General features: G+C 48.6%; 1 protein-coding gene across 1 annotated transcript; it reads right to left on the bottom strand.

Annotated features, from left to right (window-relative positions):
• Positions 1 to 641: 641 nt before the first annotated feature.
• BUB1 (BUB1 mitotic checkpoint serine/threonine kinase) lies at positions 642 to 12,863 on the bottom strand. The gene is made up of 25 exons (XM_029961667.1): positions 12,824 to 12,863; positions 12,604 to 12,663; positions 12,215 to 12,359; positions 11,687 to 11,883; positions 11,115 to 11,155; positions 10,760 to 10,854; positions 10,439 to 10,488; positions 10,138 to 10,331; positions 9,745 to 9,893; positions 9,097 to 9,404; positions 8,350 to 8,402; positions 7,706 to 7,843; positions 6,812 to 6,907; positions 6,424 to 6,514; positions 5,949 to 6,024; positions 5,140 to 5,320; positions 4,573 to 4,651; positions 3,934 to 4,145; positions 3,399 to 3,539; positions 2,674 to 2,789; positions 1,873 to 2,034; positions 1,615 to 1,772; positions 1,313 to 1,490; positions 1,026 to 1,132; positions 642 to 865 (listed from the first exon to the last, which is right to left on the bottom strand). Exons 1-25 carry the CDS (start codon positions 12,838 to 12,840, stop codon positions 670 to 672), a joined length of 3,240 nt encoding a protein of 1,079 aa, XP_029817527.1. The 5' UTR covers positions 12,841 to 12,863; the 3' UTR covers positions 642 to 669.
• Between the last annotated feature and the right edge of the window lie 258 nt (positions 12,864 to 13,121).

Raw genomic sequence — 13,121 nt, 5'->3', positions numbered from 1 at the left:
ATGGCTCCGTGCTGGATCCCAGAATCCCTGCTCTTCCTCACTAGCCCTGGCTGTCCCAGCTGGGCTGGGCTTAGCTCACCTTGGTTTTCCAGTTGAACAAACTTGAAAGATACCCCTGAAATAGAGGCAGAGGGAGGGAGATTTAGGAAAGGCCGTTGTCTCCCTCCTGTGGGGAGATGCACAAATGGAATTAATGCCCTCTCCTCCCCCCCGGCGTTGTGTTGATAAAATATTCCTTTTAAAGGAGCACTTTTCCTGTCACTTTCCCGGTGTGTTTTCCCAACATTCTGCCACAGCAAAGGCAAAAAAAGAGGCTCTTTCCTCTTGGTTTTCCCCCCGAGCCTCAATAATGACATTGTGGGAGGTCAGAAGTGAGAGTGTCCAGGGTGAGTTCAGCCCTGTCCAACCTAAATCCGACCTGCAAACCTCTATTTCTTCCATCCCAGAAGTTCCTAAGAACAGGTAGAGCAGGAGTAGCCTTTACTCAAAGTCTCCCAAACCCGGGTGAGCTAAACAACCCATTTTAGTGTATTTTTTCTGCTAAAAGCACAAAGAGGTGCAAGTCACCATTGCCGAAGTCAACGCCAAAACCATTTATTTGAAATCAAGTTATCATAGAAACATCTCGCAACCGAGCCCTCAGTAACTGTGCAAAACAAAAACAGACCCTCATTTTCGGGAGCGTTTGTTTTCGATGAGCAGCACGACCAGCCTGTTCCGAAGGAACCTTATTTCCTTTTTGTAGGATGTGCAGAACAAGTCCCTCAGCTTCTGGCGCAGGGCTCCGAGCGAGGGCAGGCTGTGGCAGCTGGGGATGTTCAGCAAGGTCTCAAAGAACTCCTTCCACAGTTCAGCGTTGGCAAGCCTGTGAAAGGAGCACCAAAAAAAAGAAAAAAGCTAAATTAAACTGTTAAAATAGGAATTTACCTCCCCCAGTCAGAGCTGTGATAGAATCAACAAAGCAAGCCGGGGCTGACAACAGGTCTTTCTAGGCAAAGGTTTGGGAAAGGTTTTTTGACACTGACCTCCTGAAGGTTCCCTCAGGCTTCCAGACTCCGTTTTCATTCTTTATTTGCATGTAGGTGCCGAAGATCATGCAATAAATCGTGGCTGCGATGCCAAAGTAGTCTGTCTAAACGAAGAACATGCCGGCTTCACATTAAAAATACACCAAGGCCACTAAAAACGAGCTGGAAAACCCCTGTGGGCGGGACAAGCTCTGCAAAAGGAGAGCTCGGGAGCGTGCTGAAGGCACAACTCTTGCAGTTAAAAGTCTAATATTCTGAGTGGGAGGCTCCAGGGAATCCCCTACCTGGTAGTTCCAGGGTTTCCGCGTCAGCATTTCCACGCACTGGAACCCAGACGTCTCGCAGCGGGCGGTGAACGCCGTCCCCTCGGGGAAGAGCTTCATGTCAACGCTCTGTCCAAAGTCAATGAGGGTCAGGCCATGGGAGAGCCCGTCTATGTCGCAGGTGTCATTGTCCAGGAACCTGCAGGCACGACAAGAACCAGCCCACGTTAAGTCGAGGCTCCGGCGCCGCCCCTCGCGCGGGGTGAGGAACACTCGCCTTTCCCCGAGGATGAAGTTGTCGGGTTTGGGTGAGGAACACTTGCCTTTCCCCGAGGATGAAGTTGTCGGGTTTGATGTCCCCGTGGATGATCCGGCAGCTGTGGAGCTCCTCCACCATGTGGAGGATTTTCACGGCGAAGTAGATCACCAGGGCTTGGGGCATCACCTTCTCGGGAATCCTCTTGTAGAGGTTGATGGCGTTCTGTAAGCCCAGAGGACACAACAGGGGTGACTTGATATGGGTTAAAGGCCTGAGGGGATGGACAGAGATGCTCTCCAGAGCAGAAGCTGATGCCACTCACCAGCAACGTTCCGTAGCTGTGGAGTTCACCCACCAAAATGCTCCCATTTCGGAAGAAATGAGCGGAATAAAAGTGGGCGTAGAGGTGCTGCAGGCTGGGGTCCAGCCTTTCCACCAGCTGGGTTGCAACGTAGAACTCCCAAGGGTTGGCAGGTTTCTGGACCTGGAAGTAAGAAGTGGATTTACTGGGAAGATCTGTGAGTGTTGAAAGCAGAAGTTCCTCTCAGGCTGGGTTTTTTAGTGGGAGATTTGGCATCTTCCCTTCCCAAATAAATATATATGATAGGATCATGGGATCCTGGTTTGGGTTGGAAGGGACCTTAAAGATGAGCCTATTCCAACCCCCTGCCATGGGCAGGGACACCTTCCACTATCCCAGGTTGCTCCAAGCCCCGTCCAACCTGGCCTTGGACACTTCCAGGAATCGGGCAACCACAGTTTCCCTGGGAAAACTGTGACAGAGCCTCACTCCCCTCACAGAAATTAACCTCAGGTCAATACACTTGATGATCAATCCTGTCCTATCAGGAATCCAATTCCATGCCACAATCCCATTCTGGCCACACACTTTGGTGTATCCCTGATGCTTGAAAGAAAGAGTAAATCACCTTTTTATCCCCAAAAGATCTCACATAAGGTGTTAACACAAAGAAGGCTTTTTCCTGAAAGCCCAAATGCTGATGAGAAGATCCACAAAAAGGTCCCAAGGACAGATCTGAAGTGGGAAGGCCAAGGGGAGGTGTCAGTACTGTAAGACTCCAGAATCATTCCAGGAGAGCATTCCTGGCCCAATCCCACTGACCTTGAACACGACTTTCTGGTTGTTCCGAGGGTTATTGGCATCCAGGAGGGAAGCCTGATAGACTTGGGCAAAAGCTCCCTCTCCGACCAAGCAATCCACATGGAATGAGCTGGAACCTTAAAGAGATGAACAACATCAAATCCTGCTTGCAGACTCCAGGAGGAGAATCACTACACAGGGAAAAAAAAGGAGAGCACCAGCCTACATGGATTATTTAAGCCCCGAGCAGTTTTCTTCCTTACAAGTCATCCCTTCCCTAGGAGAAAGCCTGGACTCAACTCCTGAAACCAGGAGTGCTGGAAGTGCCACATGCTAAAAAACCAGCGTTTCTATTTTTGGTCTGACCCCCCTGGAAGGGATCAAATTCCAAAGGCCGTGTCCTCGAGAGTAAACACCAATGTTTGAGTCCCACAAGGGTGTTGCAATCCTCGTCCCTACAGCTTTTGTTGACACGGGACCGCTGCTGCTCCACACAAGGCTCGAGGGTCGTGTCCCAGATTATAAGGAAAACCAGGAAAACGACCACTCAAGAGCCCTGCATCCAAAAGGCTCATGCTACAAAAGACAAACAACCCCTGGCCTGACCCCACAGCTGAGACTGGGATAACCTGGAAGGCATCTGGACATGTGCACAAGGAAGCTGAATTCCAAAACATTTCCCGAGAATTTTTCCCGGAAAAACACTGAGAAATGCTTGCAAATGGAATGCCTGAAGGAGCCCTTACCCAGTGGGAGCTCAGCCTTCACTGTGATCAATGGAAGGAGAGATTTCCACTCGAAGTAGTTGGTGTAGGTGTGGAGGGGTTTGGGAAGCTCCGACAAGAACTTGGCAATCAATGCCTTATCCCAAGGGTTCTCCACAAGGACTTCATGGAAAAAAAAAAAAAAAGAGAAGTATTTAAGCAACAAATGTCATTTCAAAGAGGTCACACAAGGTTGCACTTGAATGAGCATCACTGATTCGAAGGAAATATTACAAAACATAAACCCCAAGAGGGATAAGTTAAACATCCCTCCGTTTGGACATTCCAGGTGTTACACCTAATAAAGATGCCCAGAAAGCTGGATTTTTCCAAAGCATTTGGGCCCTGATGAGTGCAGAACCTGTGAGTACTCCAAGTATTCCTGCACTTTGGAATATCTTTGACATCATCCAAACACAGGTACAACCCACAGCTGTCCCTCCTCACATCCCTTGCAGGTGATCCCTGCTCCAGTCTTGGAATATATAGCACAAAAAAACCAGGGAATGCTCCATGCCTGCAGCTCCCACTCTCTGGGCTGTGCCACCTCCACACAACTTCTCCTGGGAAGTTCTCTCCAGCCCTGCACAGGAAGATTCAGCTCTGCTCGTGGTTCTTTGCTCATGTTGTTGTTGAGAAGCAGCTCCAACAACTCCCTGGATGCCATTCCCACGTTTCAGGATGTTTTCCTGGAGCTCCCTTGGCTCTGTGGCGTGTTCCAGAGCGAGGCTATAGGGATTGAAACCAAAATATCATTAACTGACCCTTCTGCCACGGGGGTTTGGCACCTTCAGGAAGCAAAAAAAAACATGTCAAACACTCACAACCTTGGTCAGCACGGAGATGAATAAAATGGAATTTTCTTAAAAAAATAATATTTGGTCAAGTCCCATTCCCTGATATCTAATAATTTTTTCAAGTTCATCAGCCAACAGGGAAGAAAGCAGTGGATTTTTGGAAAGGTAATTTTTGATTGAAATGTGGCAAAACTTGAATCCTGGAAGCATTTTTTGGGGTGTTGTCGCCCAACCCAGGTTCATTTATCCCCAGAGTGCTGAGAAATATCCTAAGCAGAGCCAGGCTCACACAAATACCTCAGAATTCCTTGGAAAACTTGCATTGGGATGTCCTGAAATCGCAGCAAGTCATGACATACCTTAATTTCTTGGTTTTTGTCTGTTTGTGCACTTCTCCAGAGAACTCCAAATCCATCTGTGGCAGGTCATCCCCACAGGCTGCACACAGGGAGCAGCAACAAGAGTAAATCAATGTTCATTTTCCCCAAACACAGGAACATTTAGAGAATTCCCACCCACAGCTCCCCACAAAAACTAGAACTCCACACTCTAATTTAAAACATGTGAGTAAAGATCAGGGCTGGATTTCTCCAGGGGGTGTATTCCAAGACTAAGGAGGGGCAGAGCAGCATAAAGGTGGTGCTGGGATTCAGCCACTGTTTTGATCTTCACAACCCCTTGGAATTGGTTGGACACACCCATTGTCTTATATCCCTTAAATCTCTCATCCCTCCAATTAGAAATCCTTGGAGAGCTGATGTGCTGGGCCAGCTCCCAGCTGGTTTTCCCACAGGGAATGTGGGCTCAGGAATGGCAGCAGTGGGAGGATTTGGCCAATTCCTATCCCCTGGGTAGGATGTGGCCGAAACTGGAGTCACGAAGCACCAAATTCAAATGCCCTCATCCCAAAATATTCCTCATTTCACCTCTGTCCCCCAAAGGTTGTAGGGAACGAGCTGCCAGGTAGCTGAAGGGCGTCGAGACGAGCTGGGCAGCTCGTGCAAAGTCTCTGGTGTTGTTTGGACTGGCAGCCAAGGTTTTGTTGCTGCACTGGATGTTCCACACCGTGTAGTCATCCCTCAGGAATTCCGTGGTCCCCGTCTCTTCCTACACGGGAGAAAAGAGATAAAAGATCTAAAATTAAACCATCAAGTTGTCTGCATTGGAACCTCCAGCAGCCTAATGGTGAGTCAACTTGTAATATTAGAAAAATAAAGGGTTATTAGGAAAATATAGGAATGGCAACATAAAGGTTGCATCCCGGGTTTCCATAGTTTTGGACCAGACCTGAATGTTGACAATAATCAGCAGCAGAGAACAAAAAAAATTGCCATGAGAGCCTGGAAGAACCAATCTTATGATGATACAGGAATCACTTATATCCAAGCAGACTGAGGTTTTATGCATCTCCTTGGCTATGGAATCTGTGAGGCTGGAAGGTGAAATGCCTCTTCCTGCCCCCCAACTGATGCTGAATCCACGCAGGAACTGCAGCTGGATTCATTCCAGGGGAGGAGGTCTCCACTCTCAAGCTCCCAGAAGTTTTATGAGAATTAACAATCCAAAAAAAAAAAGCTCATCCCATTGGCAGGGAATGGGAAAGGGCATCCAGACTTCAGCCTGGCAGCCTTCCCAAGAATATTGTGGGACTGGGAGAGGACAAAAGGTAAATCTGATAACCCCCACAACTCCATAACCCACTTCCAAAACCAATCCTTGCAGGATCACCACTCACTTCTGCTGCACAGTCAGTCAAGTGTTGTTGTCCAAGACTTCTGGGCTCCTCTGGCTTGTTCTTGTGCTGTGGGATGCTGAAAAACAGGAATTTTAGAACTCCTCTCCCCGGGAGCTTTCCCAGGCACGCTGATCAAAGCACACTTGTTCGGTTTTAACTTCGATTTTTTTATATTTCTTTTCTTAAGAGTCCCGTTTGCAGCTCCTTGGAGAAGCTGCAGCAGCTCAAAGAAACGAGTCATCCCCAAATTCCCCAGAAAATGAAGCCTCCCAAGCACTGTCCAAACAGGGAAGTTGGGCAATTCCAGGGTAGCAACTACAGCTTTTCTCGTGCCACTCTCCCCACAGCTCCTACCAGCCGTATCCAAGCCAATCCCGACTGGAATCACAGCCATGGCAAAGTTCTATGGAATGGAATCAATCCCGCATGGAATTTTTCACGAGCTCAGCTCAGCTGTTCCTTTTTCCCTCCTTACCTGCTGTTCTCCTTCTCATTCTCATCCTGAAAGATGGAAAATGCAGGAGTGGCAGGGACAGCACCATTAGTTTTCAAACACCCATCAGGCTCTGGAAAATAAGAGATAACCAATGTTATCTTCACCCAACAAAGATTATTTAAACAGCTCCATTTCCCCCCCATCCAGGTCCCTCCACCTGCAGAATTCCCATTCAAATCCCCTTTCCAATAAATGCTTGGAAATCAGATTTTTCCAGCCCAAAGCCAGTTGGGAAACCTCTCTGTGTTCACTCCTGTAAAACCTTGGGTGTCAGCCTGTCCTAACTCTTACAACAAGGACTGATGGGAGGTAGAAATGGGAAATAAAGGATGGAATAGCATGGATTGGGAAAATAAATAGCACACACCATTTTTCCTGAAAAAAGCTTCTAGTTCTTCGTTGCTGTTTTCCAGGGGTGATGGTTCAGGTAAGATGGGTGTTTGAAACACATCCATGAGAAAGCCTAATAAATGAAGAAAAATGGAAGGGAAAATGAAGGGAAAATAAAGAATAAATGAAGAAAAAAAAAAGTAAAGGAAAAAAAACTCCCCACAGGAATAACATTCCCAGTAAAAGAAATTTTCAGAGCTTCTTCCATTGTGTTGTAGACAAATCAAATGCCAATTAATTATAACAGCATTAAAAGGTAATTAATTATAATGGTCTTATAATTTATCAAATGCCAGTAACAATTGTTCCTCCCAGATACATTTAAACCACCCCCCAGACAACTGAACAGACACAGGGAGGTCCAATTTGGCCACCACACACCTTCCAAAGCCTCCCAAGGGGGCAAATTCTCCTTTAATTTCCAAGATTTTTGGAAAACTTGGATATTTGGAAAACTAAAGAATACCACAAGTTTTGGGGGTTTGTTTTTTTGTTTTTCTTTTCAGGGAGATTTATTCAGCTCAGCATCAAGCAGAGCTGGCAACTTCCAAATTGATCTGCTGCCTACAAACAGGAGTCCCTGACAGCAGTGACAAGAGCAGCTCAGGGACTCCCAAAGAAGCCTGGCAGGGACTTCTCCAGGAATTTATGGGATGTGGCTGCTGGGATGCTGTTAAAGCACCTCTTTTTGGCCCAAAGTTCTGGGTCATCCAAATCCCGACAGAAGGTTGATGGTTTAATATTTTCCTCGTTGACTGAACGGTGAACTTGCCCACCACTAAAGAACTTCCTCGGCTAGTGGAGCACTCAGATTTCCAGGTCAGATCCCACTAACTCCAGAGGAAGCAGGATGTCATTCCAAAGATCTTACCCAAGGCTTCCTTCGTGTGCACCGTGGGCGACGGCTGCACTTTGAAGGGCGTCGCCTGCGTCCCTCCTGCCAGAGAGGTGTTCGGGGTGGCCTGGGAAGCATTTCCAGAGGCAAAGGAGGAATTTCCACCTCTGGAGGCTGAAAAGGACAACAGGGAGATCAGATCATTCCTGAAGGAGCCTGGGATTGTTTACGGACATTCCAGCGGCAAGAAAAATGTTAGTGAGGAGAAGTAAACAAGGAGAGCAGAGGAATGACGGCGCGGGATTTTGGGAGGGATTTTTGGCTTGTTTACAGACCTGCAGGGCAGATTCCCAAGGGAAACCACCCTGAGAGACAAGAGGGACCTGGGACAGCTGGGTGGCCCCTGAGGAACCTGCCTGCAATTCACAGGAATGATCTATCCCAGCAAGGACAAACAGGGATCTCCCGACTGCACTGGGAAAAGAACTGCATGGAAGGTGGGAACAGGGGCTGGATGCATGGAAGGGAGGGAGAGACCTTGCCCAGACACACAGGGATGGAGTCAGGGAAGTCAAAAAGCTCTGCTAGGGTTGGAACCAGTGTCCACATGCAATTATTGATCCCCAGCCAGGAACAGTCACACCAATAGCATCAGTGTCCATCCAAACTGGGCTCCTCACCTTCCCTCACATCCACAGTAGGAGTCAATCCAGTGGATCTCTTAGGGTGCCTTCAGAGGAAAGAGTGACAACATCAGCTTGGAATAAAAACTGTTTAAATCCCATTTTAATCCCTATTTAAATGAAGTGAGAAGTCCTTTAGAATATTATTAAATATCAACCTCTGAAAGATCCTCCTACAGCTGCCAGTGAATATGAAACCTGGAAGGTAGCAGAGTCCTTTAGAAAGGTTAAAATGCATTCAACACTCTCCTGGGACACAGTTTGCCTCCAAGGAATTCCATGATATGAGTGAATAACTGGTTCCAACTTGGTCAAGCCTACTCAGCCACCCTCCCTTTGCCAGTCTGAGTTTCTCCCTCTGCCCCCCAATTTTGTGTCCTCTACTGGCCCAGTCCCACAGCAGAAGTGCAGGAGAAAAACACCAACAATTTTATCCTTCTCTGGAGACCTCGGGGTGGGATCTGCACGACCAAGGCATTCCTGGTGTTTATTCCAGGGACAGCCAGGCAGTTACACACCCAATTCCCTCTTATCATAATTAAACCACAGCGGGTTAAAGGAATTAAACACTGCAGCGAGGACTAAGTTTGCTCCGTGCCTAACAAACACCAGTTTCCACAGGCGACTTCAGGTGGGTGGGTTTGTTTTTCTCTTTCCAGAAGGGGTAGAAAGACTCCTTTTTAGTTCATTCCCCGTCGGTGTAGGCGCTGAGGACACGAATTGAAGGAGCCTGTTCATACTCACTGTTGCAGAGCTGAGTCGGGATGTGCCTGTTCCTCAGCTGAGGCACCACTGAAGGGAGGGTGTACCAGACTCTTCTGGAGCTCCCCAAGCTCTGGCTGAGCTCCGTCTCTGTCCTTCTCCTCCCTTCCTTCCCACGAGGAGGCCGATGGCACCCGGCAGCCGAGGGGCTTTGCTGGCAGCAGGGTGGGAGCAGGGGCTGGGCCAACACTGGGCTGGGGCTGCTCTGGCACCTCGGGCACACCTGAGGTTGGAGCGGGTGCCACGCGGTTCCCTGGCAGGGCTGTGCTGGGCCTGGCACGCGGGAGCACCTTTAGGGGTGAGAAATGACGCTCAGACATCCCACAAAGTCCGGCTGAGAAACGTCCCTCGACACCCGAACACCCCCCAGGCACAGCCACTGCCATTTGCCCTTCAGTTCTGCACGACTAGAGCAGCTTTTCACACTTTGGAGAACTTTCTAAGACTAGATTCTAGAGATGCAAACCCAAACTTTGTAACCACTGAAATCTGAGTATTCCAAGTTGCTCCAGGTGTCTGTGTTAGTATTGCAGCCAGAACTTCCAGATTTGGTTAACAATCCACTCTGGTTCCTCAAGCATGGTTAAATTTTGTGGGACAAATCCCCTGCCCATCCCAGGACACACTCACCACCCTCTGGATTGGTTCAGCTCCTGGTTTCAGCCTGGTTTCCTCCAGGCTTTTGCTGAGCTGGGTGAGCTCTTCCAGCCTCTTCTGCAGGGCCTGGAGTTCCAGCATAGCAGACTCCTTTTTCCTCATGGTCTCTCTCTCCTCTTCCTCTAAGGATTAAACAACGATATTCAATGAAACAATTCATCCTGGGTTCCTCAATGTGGTCGTTACAAGCTGCTTGTATTTATAATATAGATATATTTGGTCTGCACCACAACATTTAGCACTAATTGCTCACTGTTCCCCTCAGCAGAAACACCACCAGGACAACCCGGGCTCGAAAAGACCGACCCAGGGGATGAGCTGAACCGGGAAGGAGTTGTTTGGAGAGGTGGAAAAAAAGAGGGATACCCAGTTGTTTCTGCCTCCTGAGGCGCTCGTATCTCCTGAAGTATCTCTTGGCCCTCAGCTCCTCGAAGGAGAGCTCGGAGCCCTCACACAGCAGCAGGTCCTTGGCGTACATCGGGACCTGCTTACGCTCAGCAGCACCAGGAGAAGGTGGCTTGGGAAGCACCTCGGATCTGGAGATGTAGGTGATGTACCTCCTGGCAGGAAAAAAAGCAGGAAAGGGTCAGGTTTGCTGGATTTTATCCTCGGGGCGAGTTCGCTCTCACACGGCGTGGCTTTAAAAAAACCCCACCCAGACACTTACACTTCTTCCTTTCCAGCAGGACAGGGCTGAGAAACAGCAGCATCAGGACCCTGAAGCAGAGCAAGGGGGGATAAAACATCAAACTGAAAAAGGAAATAAAATCCAAGCAGCACGACTGGCACAGAATCCATTGATAATATTATGCCTTCCAAGAATAATGACACATTCCTATGGAGATGTGGTGCAGCAGGAAAACATCAGGAACACCTTTAAGACACACCACACTCCTGTATTTTATCTTTCTTTTTCAGCCAAGCTCCTCAATCCAAAGACTTTTTATGAAGCATCTTTCCCCCAATGCCCAAATTCTTCGTAATTTACCTGATTTTTGCAGGGATTAACATCTGAACCTTCTTTTTGAGGAGCCATTTGATTCACATTATTGGAAGTCTGAAGTGGTTTTATGACAGCAACACCTGGGACAGGAAAACACAATATAAATATTTCTACTCACTAAATGAGCAGAAATCATTTGCTCACTGATGCATTTTTGTTGACTGGAAGCACTGGAAAATTAGTAACTTGTTTTGAATACAGTCTCCTCAAGAATTTTTAGTATGGTCAGGAAAACAGGGGGAAAACGAAGCAGAAAACTTGTTTTCTTCAACGGCAAAACTGACTGAGCTAAAGGTTCATTTAGTGGAGTTACAACTCAGACAGGTGTTTTCAGCCTCACCTTGCAAAGGATGATTCCCAGGGTCGGAACTCTGCAACCAGCTAAATTGCAAAAAAAAAAATGCCAGTTATTACCATGAAATCCTCTGCCTCCCTCTCCTCCCACCTCCCAGGAATCTTGGATTTCCTGGTGCCATCGTGCCCTGAAATGTAACAGTGACAACCAGGATTTTTATTCTACATGGACATCTCCTGTTCCTTCCACAGCTACAAAATTAAAATGGCTGCAAAGGGCAGCAGGAAGAGAAATTGGGGGGTTTGCTTTACATTTTACATGGTTTCTTGCATTTAGCTCCTCCCAGTTAAATGCTGAAAACTCCAAGACTCTGAGCTCAGGGATTTGCTTTCTGGGCCCTATTTCACTGAAGACACTCTGGGGCAGTTTTTCTCCATACACCTTCCAAAACACCCAACAAATATTGAACAGCAGAGAAGTATTTCATTGATATTTAGTAAAAACAACCATCAATCTGCCTCTGCTACAGCACAGAAAATAACCAGCCGCATGCCATGTCTGGTTAATTAGGAGTAATAATGAGCATTATGGGTGAGGAAAAGAGGTCTCAGAGTTACCAGTGGAGCTGCTGCAGCTTCTCCTGGGGCTCTGCCTGGTTGTGGAGCCCTTTCTGAAGCACAGCTCCTGCCCCCTCCATGTTGCCTTCGCTCACCAGCTGCTGAGCCCAAGCCACGTAGAAATCCGAGGATTTCGCTCCAATTCCCTGCCCGTGGAGGTACTCAAAGTACTGGCCAGGGGGAGAGATGAACTCTGCCTGCACAGGAGAAGGTGCACAAGCCGTAAGAACTTCCAAAAAAAACCACCCAAGGCAAAAAAAAAAAAAGAAAAAGCAACAATTTCTTAGTTTTCGTCGTAGGGAGGTGTAACGTTTTAAGGATAAAAGCAGCTAAAATTCCTCTCTCAAGATACAATGAGGCAGCTTAAAAACACACTGTCCCTTCAGCAAGACTCAGGTTCTGCAGGGAATTTCAATTCCATGACCTTTCCCGAGCCCTCCCTCTCCTCCCACAGCCCTTTGCAGCCCCAGAACTGCTCCGTTAATACTTTAGGACGGTTTAATTCCCGAAAAATGTAGCTTTACCCACCAGCTTGATGCAGTACTTGACAAACCGCGGGTCCTGCTGGTACCTCGTGTCATCCAGGAATGTCTTCACCAGCTCCTCCAGGAGCCTGGGCCACAGGGATTGCTTCTCCTGGAGCGGGAGACATCCCTCTGCCCACTGAGCGTACCTGGAAACGTCCCGGGGTCAGCACCGAGCCAGGGAACTACCCGAGAGAGGGATGGGGTAGCTCCGGAGTCAGGGATGGGGGCAATTCCTGAACCAGGGCAACTTTAGAGTCAGGGGTGGGGCAATACCTGGACAGGGGCAATTCCTGAGCCAGGGCAATTCCTGAGCCAGGGTGGGGGCAAATCCTGAGCCAGGGCAATTCTTGAGCCAGGAATGGGCAACACCAGGGCCGGACCCGCGCTTACCTGTCCCAGGGCTCCAGAGGGTCTGGACCTTGGTAATTCCGAATCTGAGCCTCGTAGTTCCTGCAGGGAAAAGGGCAGGTCGGGTTGGGATCGTGGAGGAGCGGGAAGAGCCCGAGGGGGACCAAGCCCCGTGAGCCCCCAGCACAGCTCCGTTGGCCGCGGCACCCTCCCGGTCTCGTTATCCCGATCCCGATCCCATTAATCCCGCTGTCCCTCTCACCGCCCGTTCGCAGCCATCTCGCTCCAACCGCTCCCGCGATTCAAACTGGCCGCGCAAACGCGCGGCGCCTGCCCATTGGCTGCCCTGATCTGCGCACCGCTCTCCCATTGGTCACCGCGCGGTTCGTCCCGCCCCCCATGGCAGTACCACGTCCCATTGGCTGACTCGCCTGTCAATCTCGCTCGGTCTCCAGGGGACCCGCCAGCGTGAAGCCCGAAACGTGAAATAGAATGAAAAAATAAAATAAAATAAAATAAAATAAAATAAAATGAAATAAAATAAAATAAAATAAAATAAA

This window comes from Manacus vitellinus, unplaced genomic scaffold, assembly GCF_001715985.3.
Source record: "Manacus vitellinus isolate BGI_N305 unplaced genomic scaffold, ASM171598v3 scaffold_38_pilon, whole genome shotgun sequence".
Taxonomy (NCBI): Eukaryota; Metazoa; Chordata; class Aves; order Passeriformes; family Pipridae; genus Manacus; species Manacus vitellinus.
Note: the sequence above shows the minus strand (reverse complement) of the source record. Positions and strands in the feature narration are given on the sequence as shown.

Bases quoted from the DNA above. Each gene is read 5' to 3' on its own strand.
- BUB1 (XM_029961667.1), bottom strand. The intron at 10,489-10,759 runs GTAAATTACGAA...GCTCTGCTTCAG, and splicing joins TTAATCCCTGCAAAAATCAG to GGTCCTGATGCTGCTGTTTC. The intron at 5,321-5,948 runs GTGAGTGGTGAT...TCTCCCGTGTAG, and splicing joins TGACTGACTGTGCAGCAGAA to GAAGAGACGGGGACCACGGA.